Source organism: Canis lupus, chromosome 7 (genome assembly GCF_003254725.2).
Source record: "Canis lupus dingo isolate Sandy chromosome 7, ASM325472v2, whole genome shotgun sequence".
In the NCBI taxonomy this organism is placed as follows: Eukaryota; Metazoa; Chordata; class Mammalia; order Carnivora; family Canidae; genus Canis; species Canis lupus.
This window is the reverse complement of record NC_064249.1, coordinates 34471636-34497214: the sequence shown is the minus strand read 5'-3', so window position 1 is coordinate 34497214 and position 25579 is coordinate 34471636. Positions and strand designations below refer to the sequence as shown.

Below are 25579 nucleotides of genomic sequence, written 5' to 3'. Positions count from 1 at the left end.
GGTCGTGGTCTAAGAGAAAACCCTATTCTGTTTTGTTGGGCTTTATTTTACGAGGCAGCAATTAGAATATAGGGCTGGGAGGGTTGAATCACCTGAGGGTTTTTTCAGATGGCACAGGCCTCCTCCCTAGGTGCTACTGCCACTCCTGCCAGCTGCCCCAGGGACCCACTGTGATGGCTGTATATGCTGTCCATCCATTGGTGTGTTATAACAGAAATGGGCTGAGTTGTGCTAGGTTGTGTTGGACTGAGATTTCTGTTTGAGTGAGCTTTTCTGACATGAATGTGCTTTACATAGAGGTAGGTTTATTTATTCAATTAATGGATAAATACCAGCCTGCTCTGTGGTAGGTGCTAGAGATACGTGGTGAGTAGGTTGCGTTATGTACTCCCTGCTTCCGTATCTGATACTCATTGAGGCTATTTATTGCAGCACATATATAATGTAGGAAATTACATTAATTTAAACATTTAGAGAATATGGTGTGGCAAAGTGAAGAAGTTGGAAAATGTCATCTTTTAAAATTTGTCCATTTCTTCAAAATTGTTTAACGTTCTGTGGCCCTTGCTACTTTGTTAAATAGTGCAAGAATGACTGAGTGTTTAATGCAGTGTGTGGAGTTGGAGACTTTTTGCTATCATGCAGAAAGCAGATTAAAAAGAAAGCTCTGCTTTCACAATCTACAAGGGCGTAAATGTAAGCAAAATAATAATTTAGCTCACATTTAACCCAGCAGGAAGCTGAGTGCAGATTGAGTAATTCTCCACAACATATCTACTGCTATGTAAACTAATCTCATGGTTTGTTCTTCATTAAATTGCCAAGATGCTATTTTTCTGTTGGCTAGTTTCTGTGGATGCGTTTTGTTCTCTCTCATTCTCTCTCTCTCCATTCACCTTGCTTTTCTCTCAAAGTAAAACTTAATGCTGTAATTGCATTAAGATGTCTTATATTTATAAGAATAATTGGTAACTGTCACATTTTAGGTTTGAAGTGTAATGTTTTCGAAAAACAAAGGGAACCAGAGTTGTTTGATTAACTGATGTATAGAATACCTGGAAACAAATACCATAGTGCTTAAAGGTGAGTGATCATTGTGCAGTTTTCTGGAAAACAGAAGATGAGAAAGTAGGTAAAGTACCAGTGGGCCAGCCGTTCTGACCTTAGGAAAGGCTGCACTGGAACATCTGTGGTGTTCAGTGTGGGAGTCCTTTTCTCATCACTTGCTTCAGCTTCAAAGCAAAACATGGACCCCAGCCTTCTTTAGTAAGGAGATATGAAAACTATACCTAATATAAAAATGACAAGTTCATGCATTATGCAGTGGAAGCACAATTTCTTGACTATAATATACTTTTCAAAATAATCATGAAGGAGCATATGTGGGAAAGCAGAGGAATGTGGGTACATCTGGAAAACTTTTAAGGCATCTTGGAAGCACAATGCAAAATCACCAAAATTGTAAACACCTTCCATCTGGTCAGTTGTAGTGGTAACATTGACCAGTACAAGAGCAGACAAATCTCTCAGTGACCTTATGTGACAGGCAGACAAGCAGGGTGAAATCATCCTAAACATTTGAGTGTTTTGCAATATGACCTCATTAATCAATACTGTGCAGAAAACCATGAGAGAAAAAGACTGCACAGGCGGGATCTTGAAACTTGAAAGGCTCAGGTGTGTTCTACGTTATGTTAGGTGAAAGAAGCATCCTAAACTATTACCATGCCTCTGCTTATACTGTCATGAGGCTTCAAAGAGGAATGGGTACAGTGCCTGATCCCAGAACCAACACAGCAGCAAACCAGCTAGCTCTTCCATGAAATGTTGAAGGATCATGTGCTAGTAACTTCTGCCTCCCCTTTCCCCACAGGAAGGCATCAGACCGCAGTGTTACTGAGCACCATTTCCATAAGGCCCAAGAGTCCCATTGGGAAATGCCAAGCATGGAACATCTTCCTACCCCTCCATGTGACTTCTTTTATCATGAAGAATGACAAAAGACATGGGAGAGTTTCTCATCTAGCATTTTAATTGCTCAAAGCATCCACTTTTTTCAGTTCTCTCTTCTTGCAGCTGCCCTCTACACTTAAAGCTCTGTGAGGCAGGTCCTGTGGCTGGATCCTGCATTCTCAGTGCGCGTGTGTATTTTGATGCTCAATATATACTTTTGAATGAATGTATCTATTAGAAGCCCATTTCCCCCAGTTCTAAATGAAAGTGTTTCAAGAAGCTTGTTCTTTGGGTTGTGATTCTTTGAGCTATGAGCAGTACCTGAAAATGAGGGAGCAGGGCAGGAGCCTGTAGTGCTTTGGGTGGTGTTGTAGACCCCATTGAATTTCAGACTATTGAAACACAGCCAGCACTGGTTGATGACAGTCAAGGAGATTGCACAGATGACACCTCAGAGTGTGACACTTTTAATTTGCCCAAGGGCAAGGTAAGAACATGCTTGAAAGGACTTAAAAAAGGGGAATGACAACCCAGACCTTTGGGTTTGTAAGAGCTGGAATACCTGATCAACATATATTTAGTAAGCTTGTAGAATGTAGAAAAGTACTTCCATTTTTTAAAAAATTATGTTTCAGATGGTCCCTGTGAGTTGAAAAATTGTTACTATGCTAGCTCATTGCAGTGTAGAAAATACCAACAAAAAAAATTCTTAGGGTTATTTTCAAGACACTTGTAAGAGAGGACGATGATAATTTCAGTGAGAGATTGTACTTCTTTTATTCCCTGAGAAACATTCATAGGGCTTTTACTTAGAACTAATTGGAATGGAACACTTGCAATCCACTATATAAAAATGGAACAGACAATTTCAGAGATTGCAAATGTTTTGTTATGTTTATCATCATACATTTCTGCAGTAACTATATCTGGCTTTACTATATTTACGATATTTAAGACATAGCACACTATTGTGAATTATATATTCAGTATTTGTAGTGCTAATAATTACTTGCAAAAATCTCCTAATCGAAAAAAGATTCCACTCTATTTTCTTTTAGATAGTTCACATGTGTAAATTTGGTTGGCATCGGTCAACAAGCAACTAAATACTTAACTATATTGTGAATCATGAAAATCGACTTGACACTGCTATTAATATTAAACCTCTTTTTTTGTCTTAGGTAAAAATTGTCCCATGAGACTTTCATTTAAGACTAATGCTTTCTTAAAGTCCTATAAATTAATTTAACTGAAAGTTGCCATCTCTGGATTTAAAAGCTATTCTTGGGAAATTTTTAATTATTTGATTTTCACAATACTGTGCCCTGTATCATTTAATAAAAATAATTCAGAGAGATCTAAGACTTTAGCTCTTTAAAAAAAAAAAAAAAACAACAAAAAAACTCTGATATCCTACCCCTGTCTTGAAAAAGAAGTATTAAAAAAAAAAGAAAAGAAAAAGAAGTATTAAATCAGTGCTGTGTTTTGTTGTGGGATAGCCCTTTCATTTCTTCAGAGAATTCAAGTTTTATATACCCGACACCAGCTAAAGAGACTTTGTTTTTTGGGGCAATAGAATACATTTATTACCCAAGTGAGGCTTGTTGCCTCACTTACGACAATATTCCTGAATAATGTACTATGGTAATATATTACGTGGAATATATAATAATTAGTGGAATATATAATGTAAGGTTGGATATGAGTTTTAAATGATATTGCCATAAATGACAATGATATTTTTAATAACAAAATCTAACTCATGCTGCGCTCAGGTGGGCGCTTGCACATCTTGTCCTTTAGGTGGGCACAGTTGTGTTTCTCTGATTTCAGATCTGAGTTTGGGAGTAGAGAGCTTAAAGTTCCTAAGGCTGAGATGTGGAAGAGCCAGGCATCAGACCCATACTGGGAGGCTGGGAGGCTGCGAAGTCCTTGCCTCCGAAGCATTGTGTTATCCTGCCTAGAGCATTCCAAGGGTGAGGCAGAGTGGGGAAGGAACTGAGGCCTCACTGCAGAAATTTCTTGATCCTATATTGACAAGGATTATTTGTTGTGACTTTTATTATACAATATGGCATTTGTCTTAAGTAAAGTTTCTTTGGTCTGAAAATGTGACCCATGTGCCTTAAGCTGCAGTGGTAACATGGCCTGCTGCTTTTTTGTATAAATACTATTAGCTCTCCCCCTCTATTAATAAAGAAGGTGTAAAGAAGTTATAGCGAGTGTGGATATTATTCATATTCCCCCTCTGAGATAAATAATAATGTATCTTAAAAATGTGGATTGTGATTAAACTTTAATCAGGAGAGCTGAGCTTATAGTTGTTTCAGCTTTGTGATGATAACAGTGGTGCCTCTGTCCGACACGCCCATGAGCATATCCTCACCCTCTTCTTCAGGGAGCGATTAGCTTGGGAAGCCTATGTGATCTCACTTGTGAGTGGCTGTTAGTCATTTTAAAAGCCATGTCACCTGTCTTGTACAGAAATCAGAACTCCTGATTTGTTTGCAGTACAACTGTTGATAACCAGCATCTTTCATTTTCTTCATATTTTATCTTAGGAAAGTAGCTTATTTTGAAAATGATGCTTCAGTGTTTTGTCTAATTAAGTTCTAAATGATCATGTGTGTAGGATTTGTGAAAAACAGTGCTACACTTGTATAGGCTTCTTTTCAATTGGATTCTATCTATATCTATCTTAATGACATCTTAGTTCATCTACCTAATTGTGTTTTTAGCATAGCACATGATTGTGGAGGCTAGGCCTCCAATAGATGAATGAGTATTTCTGCACTGTTCTCGGCTAGTGCAGAATTGACTGCACATCTGATTTTCTGCTTCTTGAGAAATTAGAGTTAGGACCAGGTTCTAGAACACAGCCTAGCCTTACAAACAAATGAATGCATGAACCAAATATTTATCGACACAGTTCATTTATGAGGATACCAGCTGATTCATTTCTAAGGGTCTTTTTTCCATCTGTAAGTCTGAACAAATCTAGTCAGTTCCTGGTTATTCTAGATGTTAGACCATTTGAATGTTTTCATCAATCTCTTTTAGTTTTTAGACATACATTCCTAGCTCCTGCTTTGGCACTTTTTTGATGATTTCAGCTTCTAAAAAATGCAAATGTGATTCTTATTGAAGTATTAATGAAATAATCTGTAGTATGTGAGGATTAATTTAGGTTGATTCATTTATTATCAAATAAAAATGTAATTTGAAGTTAGGTGAGTAGTGGGAAATGAACCTGTCAGCTTCATCAGATAACCTTGAGTTGAATGCATATTGTTAATAAAGATGATCCACTTGAATACACTATCAAAATATTGAGGTACCGAGTGAGGATGAATTTAAACTCCTACCATCTCCCATCTGAGATGGTTATTAAAGATTAAGCCTGAAAGCCAAAATATTATTTGTACTCAGCTGGGGAAATCAAGAATGTTCTCTGTGGCCAACATTCACTGAAAAACACTGAGGTTTTTTTATTTATTTGTTTTAAGAACCTACAGGAAATAAATTAAGAAAGCTGGCAAAAAAAAAAAGAAAAAAGAAAAAAGAAAGCTGGCAAAAGTCCAGAACCTGAAAGCATTATAACCAAGTAAACTGAACTCTAGTAGACAACCTCCTCTAACCCCACATTTGACAAATAGCATTCTTTCCTATTGATAAGAGCAAGGTAAGATTTTTTTCCTTTGCGTTTATAAGGTATTAACTATTAACTATGTCTCTGTATTAGTGATGCCAAGAGCTTAATCAATAGGGGGTTTTTTTTGGTTCTATAAACAAGCCTTTGGTTAAAGTGCTAAGAAACTGCAGTAAGTTTTCTAGGGCTGCCCTAACAAATTACAACAAATGGGTGGTTCAAAACAAAAGACAATGGCAAAATCTCTCGTAGTTCTGGACACTGAAAGTTAGAGATCCAGGGGTCAGGCAAGGCCATACTCCATCTAGAGGCTTCGGAAGAGAATCTGTTCCTTGCCTTTCCAGCTCCTGGGGTCTCCAGGTGTTTGTTGGCTAATGGTATGGCACTGGATCACATGGCCTTCTCCTCTTAGTGTGTCAAAAACCCCCTCTGCCTTACACTTCTACCCTCCTGCAGGGATATTTGTGATTGGATTTAGGGCTCACTCAGATAATCCAGGATAAGCCCTTCTTCTCAAAATCCTTCACTTAATCCCATCTTTTGCCATTTTAGGTGGTGTTCCCAGGTCCCAGGGATTAGGGTGGATACATATCTTCTGAGGGGTCACCATTCAGCTCACTACAGAAACCAAACTATCAGGATTCTTATTGGGAAGTGTATGTGTTTTGATATTGGAAAGGGCCCTCTTCAAAATACATAAAACCTTCTGCCAGGGAGTGTGAGAGAGTTGCAAGGACCCTCATTAAGGTAGATAAGAAAGTTGGAAAGAGATTGTGCTGGAAATCCTGTCCAGGTGTGGCTGTGGCGCTTTCTGCAGGTTTATCATGACAATGCATGTAAATGTTGAATTGATACCCCATAAATGCTGTTGCTTTTTAAAACAAGACTTCCGCCCTGTTACAACCAAGCTGTGTGTCTTAAATTAGTTGAAGCCTATGGGCTATAAATATAAAAGTATGATACAGCTTGGTTTTAATACAGCATGTATAAATTTAGGTGTAAATGCTATGTTTAAAATACAAGATGTGGTTGACTTTTAGCAGTCTATCTTAAAAGGACTGGTGGCAGAGAGAGCACCTTTGTTCTGGGCATTTAGCCCCATAAAAGCAACGACTATCTGGCTGTATTTTTAGAACAGCCTGAGAATATGTTCCTTATCCAGACTCTCACTGCTTCAATTACCGAGTCAGTGAGGAGAGTGTTCAGATCCTTTGTCAAGACCAGCTGGACAAGAACCTCAAGGCTGCAGGAACAGTTCTACCTTTCCATCAGTGGGCATGGTGTCCTGCTGTGGTAACATGGAAAGCTATGACTTTTTATACTCTTGAGCTAGGAATGTTCTTCTTTTGTTTTAGGCCTAGTAGGTGGCAGTTAAGCTTTTTTTTTTTTTTTTTTTTAATTTCTACCTTGTGAATTTGTGTCCTTACTAAGGCCCATTTCTGTGGCAGAAAAAGAATCCCTTTTCAGTTCCTCTTTTGGAACTAGAAAATAAATATTTAATTAGGCCAGCACATCATGCAATTGTATGAACTTGACTTGAGAATGTTAATGGGAACCTATAAAAAAGGATCTGCTTTCAGGAAGTATTCAGAAGCCTCTGAATTTTAAGGGGTATCTGAAACCTGGTATAGTACTAGAATACAAAATCCAAGAATTAGAGTCCTTGTCTTTTTTATTTTTTTGTCCACCACTATGTCTCCAGGACCCAGAACAAATAAATAAGTAAATGTACTCTAAACATCTTCTCAGGAAGTCCATTCATATTATAAACAACAATCAAAAATCAAGAGTCTTAAAGTTTGAGATCCAGTTAGCTCCACATGACAGTACAATTGTTGACTTGATTGAACTGAAATCAACTCAAAATTGTTAACCAAAATTTGTGGCAAATAATAATATTTTTTATTTTATTAAGAGTGTAAATTTTGACTTTTCAATTTTACTCCTGTGTGAATGACTACTGCACTGTCTTGGTGTAATGTATTATGTGTCAGGAAGACATAACAGATTGATTTTTAAAAGAACTTTTTGGCAACCGGAAGTCTTGCTGGAGACCACATAAAATATTCTAAATTTCCCAAGATTTGTTTAACCAAAAAGATAGAAGATTTATGTGATGGTGTTTTGTGTCTTTTGACTGAGCATGACAGCATTAGTGGCTGACAGGAAATTATTCTTAGAAATGAAAACTTGATGTTTGTTTCTTTTAGTTTCGTATTTCTTGAATAAGTGTTTTCAGTACTTTGCTTAAATAAAGAATAGTGCTGTCCCATTTTTCTTTCAAAATTTTTAGACGAATTTATTTTGTCCTTTGTGTAACTATTAAGCTATTGCTTAGTTTTTAGCCTGATAGACTTAGAGCATCTTATACTAGTATGAATCTATTGTTTTATAGGAGCATTTGAAATCTAAATATGACATTACTAATTAGAGGTTTAATGTCTAATGATTTTAGATTTAATATAGGAATCCATAAGTAAAAAAATACAATAAGTAAATAATAAGTGCAATCAAGAAAGGAACTTGCTTCATCTTTGTAATGGGAACTGTGAGTGTAGTATTCTTTTTTTTTTCTTTAAGATATTATTTATTTATTCATGAGAGACATACACAGAGAGAGGCAGAGACACAGGCAGAGGGAGAAGCAGAAGCAGGCTCCACACAGGGAGCCCGATGTGGGACTCGATCCCAGGGCTCCAAGATCACACCCTGGGCCAAAGGCAGGCACTAAACTGCTAAGCCACCCAGGGATCCCGAGTATAGATAGCATTCTTGTTTTGCAAATTTGGCATGTGTTTATTAATACCAAGGCCATGTTTTTTTCAGTAAAGCAAAATGAGGGAGGGAAGTTAGGGTTTCTTCTTTTTCTTTCCCTTTGGGAGGGAAGTTAGGGTTTCTTTTTCTTTCCCTTTAAGTGCCTTTTATGTGCTGGGATGGTATTTGTATACATCTCTTTCATTTATTCATTCATTTGGTAGATTATTATTCAGCACCTATCACGTGGTGAGCACTGGAGTGGGTGCTTGGAATATATCACTGCAAGGAGAAAGAACTCACAGTACTTAGGACCAATGGTGAAAATCAAGTTCTGAAGAAAAAATAGAATATATCTGCCATTGTGAGCTTGATGGCTTCCCAGTGCCTACTTTTCTGATGATACTTTGCTAATAAAATGTGTCAATACTTGAAAGATTAGTATATCTCAGTGGACCAGTGTCTCCTAAATAGCCAAAGTGTGGTGTTGCAGAACCATGCATAGTATAAAAGATTCACTCAGTGTGTAATATAGACCAGTGGATTTTCACTTAACGGGGTGCAACAGTTTCCTTGACATGGTTTCAAATTCTACGCTGCAGTTAGCCTTTCAGAAAACTTCAAAGAAAACCATAACTATCTGAATACTCCTGCCCTTCCTGGCTACATACCTGTTGAACCAGATTGCTTTCTGTATTTTAAACTGAAACAACATACCACAGTAGATTGAATACAGAAGCAGGTATGAGAACCTGGCTATCTTCTGTGAAGCCAAACATCAAAGAGTTTTTTTAAGTGGAAAGAAGTTATGCTCTTTCACTGATTTTTTTTTGTTTTAGAAAATGTAACTATTTTCATAAAAATGTATGAGTTACATTACACATAATGAGTTTATTATTTTTAAAGGAAGTAATAAAAGAATTTAAATTTTCATTTTGGTTCCTGATACAGTAAACCTAGATGTAGTCTACCTACATACACTGTTGAAGTTGTCAGAGTTAAAGCTGTAAAGAGGTGTGAGTTAAGGAGCTTTAAGAACTGCTGATCTACATCTGAAATATATGTTAGAGTGAGATTATGAAGGAGCTTACGTTTGATGCTAAGAGACTAGTGCTAAACAAGAAGGAGTCAGAAATTTTTGAGCAGAATAGTGATATAAATCAAAGTGGTACACACATCAGGATTAATCTGGAGGGGGATAAATGCGTGAGGATGAAAGCGGGGTGAGCAGGACTGGGCCCAGGCACAGCACAGCAGCAGAAGGGTGAGGTGTGAGAGCCCCCTTTAGGTTGGCCTGGATGAGAGACTTGCCAAGGCAGCGCTGACCTAGCGTCAGCACGGGGAATAGCCCTGTGTTGTTAGCTAAAGCTTGCGTAGCTGCGGTCCAGGGAAGAAGCTTACCTGTAGGGAAAGTGGAGCTCTGTTCAGTTTTTTGTGGGACTGTGATTCAGCATTTTGAGATTGAAGAACCAAGTAGAAATATCCAGGAGAGAACTGACGAATTTGAGACCAGCTGGCCTTCTGTGTCTTTTGGTGTCACACAGAGTACCTCTGTTTCTTAAAATTAAGATGAGTCCCTCCTTAGGCAAGCATCTTGGGATCTGGTTGCTATAAAGGTCTATTTTGGTAGTTAGGTGATAGTTTATATCAAAATTTGATACATATGCATTTATTGATTATTATGTGCTTGGCATTGTACCATGTGTTCTTACAGTTATTATGGTTTGTGTGAGCATGTGTGTGGTTTTTAAGCTCCGGTAACTCATGGTCTTTCAGTCTTTCATTTCCTTGACTTATTTACAGAATTGCACAGAAGGTAATTTCTCTATTCAGAACAATAAAATGTTGTTTAAACAAGTTCTGATCAAGATTTAACAATGAAAACAGACTTTTCCCCCTTTCTTCTTAAAAAATGACACAATTAGTCAGTTAGTACTTGGAAAACAAACATCTATTTTATGTTCCTCCTTATGATAAGTGTTTTTCATCAAAATTCCTTGATACTGTGTGTGGGTGATTTACCAAGGCTTTTTAAAATGGTTGAAATATGCTCTAACAACCATCTGATAAAATGAAAAACTGAATAAAATGTGTACTCAGATGAATGATTCTCTGAAGAAATAATAGTGCAAATGAATTATCAAAGTGTGAAATCATTAAAAACAAAACATGTTTGAGTTTTTATTGAATCTTAATTGCAGGCTTATGTATTTTCTTTTGTAAGCTAAGTTAAAAGAAAATTGCCTAACTAAATTTTTGGAGGCCAGTGTTGTAGGACATATATTGTACCATAATTTATTTTTCACATAAAAGCTGCTGTTCATTTTTTTCCCCAGCATTAACATGCATGCTTTCCTCATGTAGGAGAATATATAAAAAACTGGAGGCCAAGATATTTCCTTTTGAAGACAGATGGCTCATTCATAGGATATAAAGAGAAACCTCAAGATGTGGATTTACCTTATCCCCTCAACAACTTTTCAGTGGCAAGTAAGTTCATTATGATTATTGATTCACCTTGTATTTATTTATCTATATGACCTCATGTATCAGATATACTGCATTACAGGAGAAGCCTATGCAAAAGTTTAGGTTTGTATTTAAGTGCTGGGAAATTTTCAGCTTTGATAGAATTTCAGTTTCTTAGTATAGGGGTTATTGATAGTATATGGTCTTATATAATTCAATATTGTTGAATATAGAACTTAAATGTGATAAATACAATTCACCAAATATGTACGTCAAGTTTTTCTTTATAAAATATAAATAGAGACCTTTGAACTCGGTTGCTAAGTGACATTGATTGTAAGATGTTGCAGTACCTGGTACATTTTTAATCAGTTTCCTGTCATGACCTTAGCTCTTTTTGTTGATCATATGATGAAAAACAAGTGATCTACTTTAGAAATTATCTTCTGGGGAGATTTTATGTTTGAAGTTCAATTTTTCTTCCTTACAAATACTTCAGAAAAATGTTTGTAATGAAAATTGATTTAATTATATATTTTCATGAACATAGCACAAAATAAATGGAAAGATTCTGCTGCTGGTGACACTGGCAAGGTATCATTGCTGTGTTATAACCAGGCTCTTAAAGCTGGTGGTTTTACTGATTAATCAATGGAAGAGTTTTTCTACATCAATTCAGAAATATATTTGAAAACTCATGTTAGGTTAAGATAAACTTGCATAAAAGCTAAAGTCTGTACCCTTGAGATAAAATCTTTAGCCAGACACCATTCTTAATTTTGATTTTGGTTGTATGTTGTTTTGTGTTAGTTTCATTTGAAAAAGATAGGAGGTAAAGATTGAAGCAAAAAAATAAAATGAAAAATAACATCAAATAGCAACAAAAAACCCAAGATAACAAAAGTCCTTGAATGTTATAAAAGTCATTTTAAAATTGGATAGAGCCCCAGCCCGTTTTATGGATACTATTTTTTAATTTTTTAAAATAAGGTAAAGCCATAAACCAAAGGGTTTGTGAAATCAGTTGAGTGGCAAGAATACTAACTTAAAAAAAAAATAAACCCAGACACCTCTCCATTTCTATAAATGGATTCTTATGTAGGGATTTCATTTTTTAAGAAGTGACAACTCTGTTAATCTGTATGTATTAGTTAAGGAAACCATTTTTCCCCTAACTAGAATGCTTGTTAGGTATTTATGGCTTTCTTTTAGTAGAGAATGATTTTTAAAATCCTGTTGTCAATTGAAAATAATATCTTGTATTTTGTATTGACTTAAGAGTATGTTTTCATTCTATAGATCTTTTGGGTGAGCATTTACTTTAAAGTGATAGAAATTGGCTTTTAAAACACTAACTGCACATATTATCTCCTACATGAAACAAGTCCAGTTTCTTAGTTTCTCTATTTTACTAGCAAATGGTATTGGTTTGCCTGCAATAATTTATAAAAGTACAGAACTCCTGTATCTGCTGATCAAAATGCAGCATTTTTTGACCTTATGAAATTTCACACCCCAACAAGTTTTAAAGACATACTGTATGTCACAGTCTGCCAACATCTGCTCCAACACTTCCACTGGCAGAGGCGACGATAAATGCTGCACTCTTGGGGAGAGATCCTGTTTAGTGACTGACTGTCAGCCTACCCACGAAATAAATATTAGTCGACATCTGGAATCTTCACTGGTAAAACCAAGTAGTCGTAGGTGATTGACTCCAGCGAACAAGTGAGGTTGTGGAGCAGCTCCTTCATTTTCAGCAGGGTGTTAACATGTGTCTTACACCAGATAAACTGGGTAAAACTGATGGTTCTTAAAATTGGACTTCCTGCTATCTTAAACTGCCATGCAGAACAACAAGCAATGAGATGGACGCTGGCTGGCAAAGAAGTACCAGGGTCAGCTTTGCCACGGGAACGAGTGTGACCTGGGATGGGTGATTCTCTGGAGTTCTGGGCGTGATAGGAACACTTGTCTCCTCCCTGCTGTGGTTCTGCTAGGGGTGGTTTGAGTAGCCCTTGAAAAAGGGACTAGGAATTCAGTCACGTAGGGGAGAGTGGTATTTTGGGCCAAGGGGGACAAAGACTGTTTTTATGAGACATTAAGAGGGGGAACAGTTGGATGAAGGGAGTGTTTACTTGGCCAATGGTTTCCCTCTGGCCCTGGCCCCCTTGAGCATGTGAGAAAAGGGACGATTTTACCAGGTATTTCTAAAGTGTGTTGGGAGACATATTCGTGTACATTTTGCTGATAGCTACGCGAGTCCTCTATTTTTCCTGACAATTAAAAATGTTACTTAATTTTAATTTAAATTTAAGTCGTGGGTTTTCTTGGAATTTTACCAAAATAGGCTTCTTATCCATCTGAAAAAGTGAAGTATGAGAACTAGCAGGGACTTGGAATCCCTCTTCCCAATCTTCACTGAATTCCACATTCCTTCCTTTCTGATTTAAAATTCCCCCAGAGATGCCATATGCTCATTGTTTCTCTTTCTTAATCCACCACCGCCTAGCTTTCTCTCTCTGTCACATGATTGAAACCAATCTCAGTAGGTTCTCCAGCGACCACTTACCTGCTCAGCCAAGCAGAAATCCTGCCATCCTACTTTTCTTGGATTGACACCTTAGACTGCATTTCGTACCTTTGTTCACCCTTCTCTCTTGGCATAACCTCTCCTGTTGTGTCCTGGGAGGCTGTCTTCCTGGTTTTCCTTTGCCTGTTCCTTGCATCATGGTATCTCACTGGTTCTGGCCAAGGATACTTCTCATTTTGTTCCTGCTCCCTGGGTGATCACCTTCACTTAGAAGGTTTCTATTACCCACTGGATATATCTTATTACCACAGTACATATCTTTGGGGCAGGCCTCTCTCCTGAGCGACAGGTTGTTGTATTCAAGCAATTGTTGGACATCTCTCCCCATGTATTTCTGGGACTCAGCCTGTCCTAAGCTGGATTCAAGATAATCTTGTCAATTATACCCCCTCCAGAAACCTGGGTCCATTCCATGCCTTCCCTCCCACCTTTCACATCTTCACCCCATTCCCAATTCATTTGTTTCTACTGATTTTGCAGCTTACTGTTTGAACTTCTGTCCATCCTTTCCTATAATCACCCTAGAACATGTGCTCACCATCTCTACTCTAGGTTCTTTTTTTTTTTTTTTTTAAGATTTTATTTATTTATTCATGAGAGAGAGAGAGGCAGAGACAGAGGCAGAGGGAGAAGCAGGCTCCCTACAGGGAGCCCTGTGTGGGACTCAATCCTGGAACCCCAGGATCACACACTGAGCCAAAGGCAGATGCTCGACCACTGAGCCACCCAGGCGTCCCTCTACTCTAGGTTCTTAACTAGGCATTCTGCCTCTAGATTCGACCACTTACATTCTTCCTTTTCATGACTTCTCATGACAGTGACCTTTCCACAGGTAAGTGCTGACTATGCCATTCCACTGTGAGAGCCCTGCCCTAGATCCTCATTGCCTGCTGGACAAAATCCAGCTTCCTTAATATATCCTGTGGGCATGTCCTCAGTCTGACCTCTGCTTTGGACCCTTGCTTTCTGTGTCTCCTGCTGGCCAGTCACACTTCAACAGCAGTGAAGCATGTGTGTGATTCCCTGTGCTAACTAACTCCACGGCTCTTCTGCTCTGAGAATTTGTTTATGCTCTTCCCTCTGACTGGACTGGCCTTCTCTCCTCTATTTGTGTGGATAATTTTTTTTTTATCCTGTAAGCTTTAATTCAACCCAGCAAATGTACCACTGGGTATTTACCCTAAAGATACTGATGTAGTGAAATGCTGGGATACCTGTACCCCAATATTCATAGCAACAATGTCCACAATAGCCAAACTGTGAAAGGAATCATGGTGTCCTTTGGCAGATGAATGGATAAAGAAGATGTGGTATATATGTATGTATATATATGTGTGTGTATACATACATATATATACACACACACACACACACACACATATATATATACACACACTATGGAATATTACTCAGCCATTAGAAATGACAAATACCCACCATTTGCTTTGACATGGATGGAACTGGAGGGTATTAATGTTGAGTGAAATAATATAGTCGGAGAAGGACAATCATCATATGGTTTCACTCATCTGTGGAATATAAGAAATAGTGAAAGGGATTATAAGGGAAAGGAGGGGAACTGAGTGTGAAAAATTAGAGGGAGACTAACCATGAGAGACTCCTAATTCTGGGAAACAAAGGGTTGCAGAAGGGGGAATGGAGTAATTGGGTAATGGGCACTAAGGAGGGTACTTAATGGAATGAGCACTGGGTGTTATGCTATATGTAGGCAAATTGAATTTAAATTAAAAAGAAAAAAGATTTAGGGGCAGTTGGTTAAGTGTCTGCCTTTGACTCAGGCCATGATACTGGGGTCCTGGCATGGAGCCCCATGTTGGAGCTCCCTGCTCAGTGGGGGGTCTGCTTCTCTTCCTTCTGCCCCCCACTCCTCGCTCATGTTCTATTTCATATTAATAAAATCTTTTTTAAAAAGATGTAATTTAGACTTAAATTCACAGCCTCATTCCTTGCTGAATTAGTCTTCCCTGCTCTTCACAAAACTGTTCTCTTTTGTTGTTATTGCATTGTTTTGGTGTTATGTGTTCATATGTTATGTCTCATCTACTTATCTGAGTTATTTTAGGATAAAGAGCCTAACGTTAAATAATATACCTCCTTATATCTCCTAGGGCTTATATATTAGGGCCTAATAACCGTTTTTGAATGAGTGTTTGAAAACAACTAATCCGGATTTTTCCTGTTTTAGATGAGAAGAAAGAGGCTTTTAGAAATTGAGTGATCTGTTTTAGGTTGTTGAACTAGGGTAGTGGTAGCCAAGTATTAAGGTTAGAACTCAGATTTCTCTCCCCTCATTTACATTTTGTTTCCCTCCCCCACCCCCTTGTACCATTTTCTCTAGGTTAAGAGCCTTGAGATCTAATTTGGGGTTAGAGTTCCGACACTTCAAATTGCTAGGTGTCCTTTGGCATGCAGAATGTAGACTCCATGCCCCCTGAGATATGGATAAAAACATTTGACTTTCATCCTTCTTTGGGAGGATCACATATGAACTTTATGTGAAGGTTCCTTCTTAAAGATAGTGTTGTGGAGGGATCCCTGGGTGGCGCAGCTGTTTAGCGCCTGCCTTTGGCCCAGGGCACGATCCTGGAGACCAGGGATCAAATCCCACGTCAGGCTCCCGGTGCATGGAGCTTCTCCCTCTGCCTATGTCTCTGCCTTTCTCTCTCTCTCTCTCTCTCTCTCTCTCTCTCTGTGACTATCATAAATTAAAAAAAAAAAAAAATTTAAAGATAGTGTTGTGGAAATGAAACGTCAGTAAAAAATTGTTTTCAAGCAAAGTGTATCTTAATCAGAATTATGATTTGGTCAGTTGCTCATTGTAGAATGAGATTACCCTTGCACAGGAAACATTACATCATGACCGAAGGAGGATACGGGCACATACACACCAGCACTGCTGCAAAGCTGTGCTCACACATACTTTGAGTGCAATAGCTGGGCTACCCAGTATTCATGGTCTCAGACATGTTGACAGTTACCAGCCCAACTGGTAAAGTAAAGCAGTTCCTCAGTGGAGAGTTGGAACATCTGTCCATGTCTTGGGGCTCATCCTACTTTTAATCTCCTCCCTTTACTCTCAGTGGGGGGAACAGAGAGGTGTCCCTGTGTCCCTAGCACCACCTCCTACCTTCTTCCATGTTGCAGCTTTTGGTGCATTCTGACACTATCTCTTTCCTCTCTGAAACCTTTCTTCCTTTTTTCAAAAAATAGATCAGTCTGAATTGCTTAGGCCAGTTTTAAAATCGAAATGAAATATTTACTCACTAACCTGTTTTTCTTCTTTTCTTTGTAAGAAGATAAGGAAATTATGGGGCTTAAACCTGCCAAAAAACATCTTTACCTCTGAATAAATATTAGACACGGAGATTTTAAATATGTAGAAAAATCAGTTGATTTCTACTACTGCTTTCACTGTGGTTATTTATGGCAATAGAGAAATTGCTTATGGCTTGATCCTTAGTCTTACATAACATATAATACAACCTGGAATATCAACCTATAAATCTAGAATAACTCTATACCATATAGGTATAGAATCATTGCAGGGGATCAGAATAGCTCACTTTTAAAGGGTTTATTGATCATCAGAACCATACTAGCACTAACCGGAATATAAGGTGCAGTTTTTGAATGTAGGAATTTGTCAGTGACTCTGGAAGACATGGACACACATAACAATGGGAGGAGAGAGGACGCTGGTTGCCAGAATAAATTTTATAGAAAATAAGTGGCTGTAGAAGTTGAGAGACTAGGTAAAGGTAAACAAGGGTGACTAGGTAACAATTTTAACAGGAGCTCTGAAGGATAGGTCATAACAGAAGATTTTGGAAGAAGGAGGATATTCACGGTGAAGTTAACAACATACATAGGCAAGCATATGAAGTCTGGAATTAATGAGTAGCTTATTTTGTGAATAGAATAGGCAATATCATAGGTAGAGAATTTCTGTTGGAGAGAAAACAAGATTAGATACATTGTAATCAGATTGTAAAAGGTCTTGAATGCCAGTATGATGTTTTTAGTGGAAACCAGTTGGAAACCATTGGAGACTTTTAAGCGTTAGGTGTCCAAATCAGTGTTTGATTAAAAAAAAAAAAAAACGGAATCTACCTGGTGATAATGGAAGGCAAACCATGCTCTTCCCTCCGTGAGTCCATTGGTCACCAAGGCATTGTCTTGGTTTCCTTAGTTTGCCATCTCACTGCTATCATCCTAGTTTAATTCTTCATCAGTTCCTCCCTGGACTATTTGGATAGTCTACTAATGGATCTCTTGCCTTCTATATATTCTTCTCTCTGGAGTATTTGAAGCAATGCATAGGATAGATTCAGCTTCCAAAAAAATTCTTTTTCAAGTATCATCTCCTTCCTCAGAAAAATCCCAAATTTCTCCCTTTGTCATGGGAGGAAGATGATCATTGTGATTTTTTAATGTGTTTTTAAAAAAGGTTTTATTTATTCAGAGCACACAGGAACGGAGGGAGAGTGAGAGAGAGAAAAATCTCAAGCAGACTCCCCTCAATCCCATGACCCTGAGATTTTGACCTGAGCCAAAATCAACAGTCAGATGCTTAACCAACTGAGCCACCCAGATGCCCCTATTTTTAAATGTATTATATATCAACAGTTAAACACTTGCCCAAGTCAAAACTGTGTTTATACTCTATATAGTTTCAGGATTACTTTTTCCTTTTTATTATTCCATATGTTTTCTTTTTGACATACATTGCTACTTCTATTAGGTTGAGTTACATATGAAGTTCTTAACCTCATTTTTGTTTTTAGTGATTTTTAAACAATTTTATGTACTTGACTATTTGAAGATTTGGTGCTTTTTTCCCCCTACTAAATGTGATCAGATTTTTAGGCAAACAAAAAGTTATATCTGATAATAGTAGCATCTCACTGTATGGAGTAGATGCCTTACTTAAAAATTGATCATACAGTGAATGAGTGCAACTGTAATCCGCTTTCCTTCTGTCATTTTTATAGGTGGTACTATATTCATTTATTTGCAAATTTTAATCCATAATCAAAGTTTAGAATGGGGAATGGAGAAACCCTATTTTTTAATATTTTATTTATTCATTCATGAGAGACACAGAGAGACAGAGAGGCAGAGACACAGTCAGAGGGAGAAGCAGGCTCCATGCAGGGAGACCGATGTGGGATTCCATCCCAGGACCTGGGATCACACCCTGAGCCCAAGGTAGATGCTCAACCACTGAGCCACCCGGGCGTCCCAGAGAAAACCTTTTTAAAAAACACTTTAAAAGGAGATCATAGGGCAGCCTGGGTGGCTCAGCAGTTTAGCACTGCCTTCAGCCCAGAGCGTGATCCTAGAGATCCGGGTTTGAGTTCCACATCAGGCTCCCTGCATGCATGGAGCCTGCTTCTCCCTCTGCCTGTATCTCTGCCTCTCTCTCGGTCTCTCATGAATAAATAAATAAAATCCTTAAAAAATAAAAAAAAATCATGTTTGGAAAATGACGACGAGTAATAATGCCCTAATTAGTCACATATTTTCTTCCTCTCATCTAATACCGCAAGAAAAAAATTTCCACAGAATTTCTCTTCTTCCTTCTTTTTTTCTGTAATAAACAACAAATGTGCAAAAAGAAAAAGTAGAATTCTGTTTTCATGGATATGGCTGTGGAATCCAGAGTTTCAAATCCAGCTCCTAGGTGTGAGAGCAACCCTCTGCATCTCTGAAATATTTCATCAATTCCATGTCTTTTATAAGCATAAATGTACACATGACTTATGTGAGTGTCCTATTAGTTAATCTCACTGTTGTAACACTTCCTTCAGTGGAATATTGTCAGTCTTCTAATGTCTAGTGTCATCACCTCCCTAGAGGCTTCCCTGAGCGCTCTCTTACCCCCTTCCCTGATTGACTTGAATCTAATCTATAGTTGGGCCTTTACCTTCAAAACCTCATTTGTCAGAATATAAATTAGTGGCAGGGGCAGGGGTGGCTTATGTAGAACCCAAGGGAATGATAAATTTCTAGAGCACAATGCCTGTGTATACTCATTTAAAACATTTCCTATAACATTTATTACAGGATCTGTATGCCAGAAGGTCATCTGACTGGAGTCAAAAGACCTGAGTTTGAGTCTTGGTTCTGCTCCTTTGCTAGTGTGTGATCTTGGGCAAATCACATAACTTCTCTGATCTTCATTTTTGTCATCCTTAAATATGAAAGTTAATAAATACCTACTTCTCAGGATTATGGTGAGGATTAAATGAGATGCTGTAAAAAAAATATTTAAAAACCCTAAATGCTGTATGTGAACACACTTTATAAATTGTGAAATGCTATACAAATAAAACTATTACTGTAGGATGGGAGATACTCAGTAAAATTTTGCTCAGTTGAGTTAAATGGCAGCCATTTCTCCCTCTCCAGCTAAATTACATTGGAATGGGAAGGAAACTGCTTGATTGTTTTTTTTTTTTTTTTCTTTTTTTTTTTTAAAGATCACTAGAAGTTTGAGGTAGAAAGTATTTGCAGCACTCTTCGAGTTGAGGACAGATGCTATTGCTTGGATGGGTGGGGCGGGAATCTCAATTTCATTTAATACCAAGAACTTTGATCTGTAAGGGTGAGGTCTTGTGACTAAACCACATGAGCTAGACCCTCAAACCACACTTGTAGCCTCCTCTGGCCAAGGGAGGGAGGATCAGGGCTGGTGCAGGGGCATCTCCCTGGCCTCCGAGGACCTGGGTGCAGACCACATTCTTCAAACTTTCAAGCTTGAAGGTCAGAACTTCCACAGGGGAATGATCCGAGTGACTGTTTTTATGCCTTATTTTAATCACAAGTGGTTTTTGGTTTTTGATAAAAGTAATAAAATTATCCAGTATCTTTCTGACTGTCTTAAGAGGATCCCTTGGTTACCATCCATTGGGGGAAATTTTTAAAATAATTTGGTTTTTCCATTAGATGATGACTTTTTTGAAAGATGGAGGATGCAGTGGGGCTTGTTCTTAGGGGAAGGCGAGCTTCAGTAGCTTACCTTAAATGATGTGAAGGTACCCTGGCAGAGCCAACCTTCCTCCCTCCCTCTTCCTCCTCTTCACTCTCTACTCCCCTGTACTACCTTCCATCCCTCCCTCTTCTCTTCCCTCCCTCCTCCTCTTCATCCTCTCTTCTTTCCCTCCTCCCCTCTCTGAACCTTCCTGAGGTTAACAGTTAACTGCCATTTATTCAAAGATATTTCCATAAAAGAACAGACTACATGTAATTATTTTCACTGAATTATTCTTAAACATTCTGCCTTGGACTCTTTCCTTGACTCTCTTTCCTAGATGCCCCACCTAACAGTGTCACAGGCTGAATTCTGTTTTTGAAATCCTCCACCTTGTGTGTGTATGATTTAAAGTAACACAACTTGGGGACGCCTGGGTGGCTCGGCGGTTGAGCTTCTGCCTTCGGCTCAGGGTGTGATCCCACGGTCCGGGGATCGAGTCCCACATCAGGCTCCCTATATGGAGCCTGCTTCTCCCTGCCTGTGCCTCTGCCTCTCTCTCTCTCTCTCTCTCTCTCTCTCTCTGCGTCTCTCATGAATAAATAAATAAAATCTTAAAAAAAAAATAAAGTAACACAACTTGGAAACATGAGAGTTTCACAATAAATATTGAAACGTAGTTTTAGGAAACCCAACTTCTAATGGATATTCAGGAAGTTTTTAGTGAGAGTCTCTGGTGGTCTCAACATTGTACTAGGTACTGGGGGAAAACAGAACCAAGGAAGGAAAGAAACCAGCCTTCCTTTGGGCACTGCACTATGCCAGGCCCTCTCACATGTGTTCTCCCATCTAATCCTCACAGCGCTCTGAGGAGAGTATCATGTTCTCTCCTTTAGAGACTGAGGAAGGTGATGTGACTTGGTTGAAGTCACTTATCTGAAAGATAGCTGGGCCAGGATTTTACCCCATGTATCCCAAGGGGCTAACCTTGAAGCCTCTGTTCTTTTCATAATCCACAGGTCTGGGTTAGCCCTTGGTTTCAGAGAGTTTATAACCCAGTAGCAAAACTCTGCCCCAGACCATTGGGATTGGTATTCTGAGATGTCTCCTGCTTCAGTCCTGAAGTAAGTTTTACAATTAACACATTGAGAAGAGCTTGGGAGAAGGGAGGATCATTAAGAAGACGTTCTTAGAAATTGAGATTGTTTAGAGAAATAGTAAGATTTCGAAAGATGAAGCACATTCCAGGTAACAGGAATAGCCTTAATTTGAAATGTTATTTCTGAGAAAGTTCAGCTGAATCTCTTATTGTTGATTTAAATGAGTATGAGCTCCTCAGATATGAATGAAAGCTCCAGATGGTATGTTATTTTTTTTATCCCTGTATGGAGTGAAAAATATCAAAGGAGGAAGGAGGATAAATGATAGGAATGAATATGGCACTTGAAATCTGTAGCAGAATGCTGTGATAGTACCAGACACTTTGTTTTCTCAGGGTCAGAGTTAGGCACGAGCCTTCCTGTTAGCTTACCTGGCATGGCATGTGCAGCTCATGTAGTAACATTGCTGTCCATTGTCTTTCCTATTAGGGTATCAAAGAATTTTACTGATGCAAAGAAATACTATTCCTTTTTAAAATCCCCTCCTGAAGCCAGTGTGTTTTCTTCAGCTAAAAAGGTTTTAAATGATAGCTTTTCTCTTGGAAAAGGGTACATTATCTTTTTATCTGTTTATTTAAAAAAACATAAACCCCTGACTCTTAAATAAAGGAAAGCTAAGGTGACATAGACGATGGGTACTGGGTGGGAGGCTCTCCGCCTGCAGACTGTGTATAAGAAGCAGGTATGTGGATTTATCCACACACTTGTGTACTCTTTTACATTAAGTTAATTATTAATGGGCCAATATAGCTCATTGTTTCAGGTAAAAACTTACTGAATATGTAACACCTCATAACATGAGCCAGCCTGTGATGCTAAGGATCCCTGTACTGTTGTTTTATCTCTATTACTGATCCTAGCATTTTCCTCCATGATACCCTTCCATCTCTGAAGGGTAAAAATAATTCTTTTTGCACACCATTCTGACTATACTCATTTATGACCTGATTAGGTTTATAGATTGTTTTGGGTTGAACTGAATGTGGATATCTACCTGATTTATTTGTTTAATTTCCAGGAAGGAGATGTTTGTGTAATTTTTTTTAAATTGTAGAGTAAAAACTGATTATATGCCCATCAGATTTGGTGCTTTCTGCCACTTTATAATTAATACATAGGAAATTAAGAGGGACCCAAGGAAGGGATGCCTGGGTGGCTCAATGGTTTAGCGCCTGCCTTCGGCCCAGGGTGTGATCCTAGAGTCCCAGAACCGAGTTCCGCATCAGGCTCCCCATGGGGAGCCTGCTTCTCCCTCTGCCTGTGTCTCTGCCTCTCTCTCTCTCTGTGTCTCTCATGAATAAATAAATAAAATCTTAAAAAAAAAAAAAAAAGAGGGACCTAAGGAAGCAAGGAAAGAGAATTGGTATTTATAAGGAGCCTGCTCTGTACCAGGTTCTTTATTTATGTGATCACGTTTTGTCTTGACAAGAAGAACATGAAATAAAATTACCTAAAAAACCCCAAATGAGATAATGTAACCCAAACCTGGAGAGATTAAGAACCTTTCCCAAGCCTCAAAGCAGATAGAGGGCAGAGCTGTGATTTGGGCTCTGGTCCATCTGACATCTGGCTATAGTGCATTGAATCATATGTGGAGCTCAGAGATGACAGCCCTCTTCAAGTAGGGTCTAGTCAGTGCCCCCAGAAACTCTGTGCTGTGCCCAGGATTATACACAGTAGGTTTAATAGCAGACTCTCAGTGTTCTCCAGAACTGTATTTTATGCCATAGTGATTCTATTTATGCTGTAGCAAGGGGACAGACATGCAGGTGATACCTAGGTGGCCAATCATTTGATAGGAGTTTATTATGTAATATTTGTTGGTCCTGCAACCACCCGGGACTCATGTGTGGTGAGGGAAGTAGGATGAAGGATCTTTGTAGTCCTTCCTGGGGACACGCAGTGATTTGCCTATCAGCAACACATAGTCATTCCTTGAGACATTCAGTCTACTGAGAAGTACAATAATAGTAATTACCACTTGTGTGCTCTGGACTTTATATATTTGTTGTTAATCCTACTAAAGGTTTCTGGGATATGTAATATCTCTTCCTGATAGTCGGAAAACTAGGCTCTTGGAGTTTGCCAGTGGTCATGTCAGGTGATAGAGCTGGAAACCAAACCCACAGCTTTCAGGTTTCAAGGTCAGTGATTTTTCTATACCACGGCTTGACTAAAGAAAGCATCTCAGGCCACCTCAGGTGTACGAGATTTTCTAGCATGGGCAGTTCAGAAGCTACGGGCTCTCCATGCTTCTAGATGAGTTTGTATGTCAGTATCAGGGATCAAATCTTGTGATTTTCAACTAGTATGGGAAGATTTGTTTCAGAGCTTTTGGCTACTTCTCTTTAAGGAAACAAGCTCAAGGCAGAGGATCCACTAATGTGTGAACATTTCCGACTTCTAATTATGTTAGAGAAGTCAGAGGAGAAACACTAATTTTTAGAAGCAGAATCATCTGGATATTTAGTATGACTCATGATCATTGTATTTTCACAAATTGAACTTGAAGGACACGTGTTTTGTGGATCTCTCTGCAGTTGTATGCTAAATCACTGCCTTTCTGTTTTTTCCCCCCCGTCCTATCTTTATGTTAATTTAAATGCATTTATTTATTTATTTATTTATTTATTTATTTATTTATTTATTTATTTGAGTAATGTTAAATGAGGCCCAAGGCTGGGGTGCAGGGAAGGACCTTGAAGCCTTGGAATTTGGGACCGCTGTGGAGGAGTTCTTTTGGGGTGGAAATAATACACAATCGAGCAGATGCTAATGGAAAAATGAAATGCAGGGAGAGAGAAAAGAGGCTAGGGTGGCTGTGTGAGAGTTTCATGGAGGAGAGGACATTGCCCCTTTATTACAATAATGTTTCTGCCCTATAATAAGGTCTTTCATTGCTGGTTCAGCTTTTTTCATTCACTTGTTTTGTGCTCTGCTTCCTGTTACTAATTGTCAGCACAATAGTCTTCCAACTATGAAGTCTCTGTGTCCTTTTGGACCAATTTGTCATTGTCTTTCTCCCTCACCCCCCAACCCATGCTCTCAGAATCTATTACTATGGTTGCATTTTTAGACATTTTTTATGTTTTAAAATGGCAATGCTTTTGAAACATGCCAGAATAGTTTATGATAATTGAATCATCCAACCAGCAACAGTTACTGCTTCCAAAAGCACACTGATGAAGTTTAAAGTTTCTGTCTCTATAGGATATTCTTATAAAGTAATTGAAAATAAACATGCAGTACTCTCTTTATAGCATTATTTCATGAGCATCATGTCCTTTGAGCTTCATCCTCGTCCTGTGGATGTAGGATATTTTGTTAAACAGTATTATTGATGGAACTCAAAGATTCTTAGGAGTATCTGTGCCTGTAGGAAGTTACATTTTTATTGTTTTCCCACCAATGGCTCTTGATTCTTATTTTTTTTAAAAAAAGATTTTATTTATTCATGAGAGACACCAGAGAGAGAGGCAGAGACATAGGCAGAGGGAGAAGCAGGCTCCCTGTGGGGAGTCTGATGTGGGACTCAATCTCAGGACCCCAGGATTGAGACCTGAGCCAAAGGAAGACAACCACTGAGCCACCCAGGTGGCTCTTGATTTTTATAGATTATTATTATTTTAAGAAATCTGCAAATCTGTAGGGTTGGCTTAGATTGACAAGCCCGAATAAATTCTGGCTATCAGATTCCAGGCACGTGGTACATGTTACATGTCAATTCTTGTTCAGTTTTTAACATTTTGGCCAATAAATATTCTAAATGTGCTCTCAGCCTTGTACCAATAATTTAATACTGACAGAGAGACATTTTTCAAATGTAATTTCTATGAAGAAATTCTGAAACAGTATTATTCCTTGACAGTTGATCTTCCACTCGGAGCTTAGAGCTTCCCTTGTCTTATGATCATGTGATCCAAGTCTATTGGTGCTGATTTTCAGTGAAAATAGATGATTTTCATCTATTTTCTCAATAGATGGCAGTTTTTTTGAGGGCACAAAAA

At 38.4% G+C, this 25579-nt stretch overlaps 1 protein-coding gene across 10 annotated transcripts in view; it reads left to right on the top strand.

Moving 5' to 3' along the window:
• AKT3 (AKT serine/threonine kinase 3) overlaps positions 1-25579 on the top strand; it is a 309052-nt gene that overhangs the window by 122663 nt on the left and 160810 nt on the right. For 9 of the 10 annotated variants that reach the window (XM_025430551.3, XM_049112398.1, XM_025430549.3 and 6 more), the window contains one exon: positions 10721-10846. The exons of the other annotated variant lie outside the window; for it this stretch is intronic. In XM_025430551.3, the coding sequence (XP_025286336.1) occupies positions 10721-10846 (126 nt within the window). The remainder of the gene's footprint in view (positions 1-10720; positions 10847-25579) is intronic. 10 annotated transcript variants of the gene reach the window in all.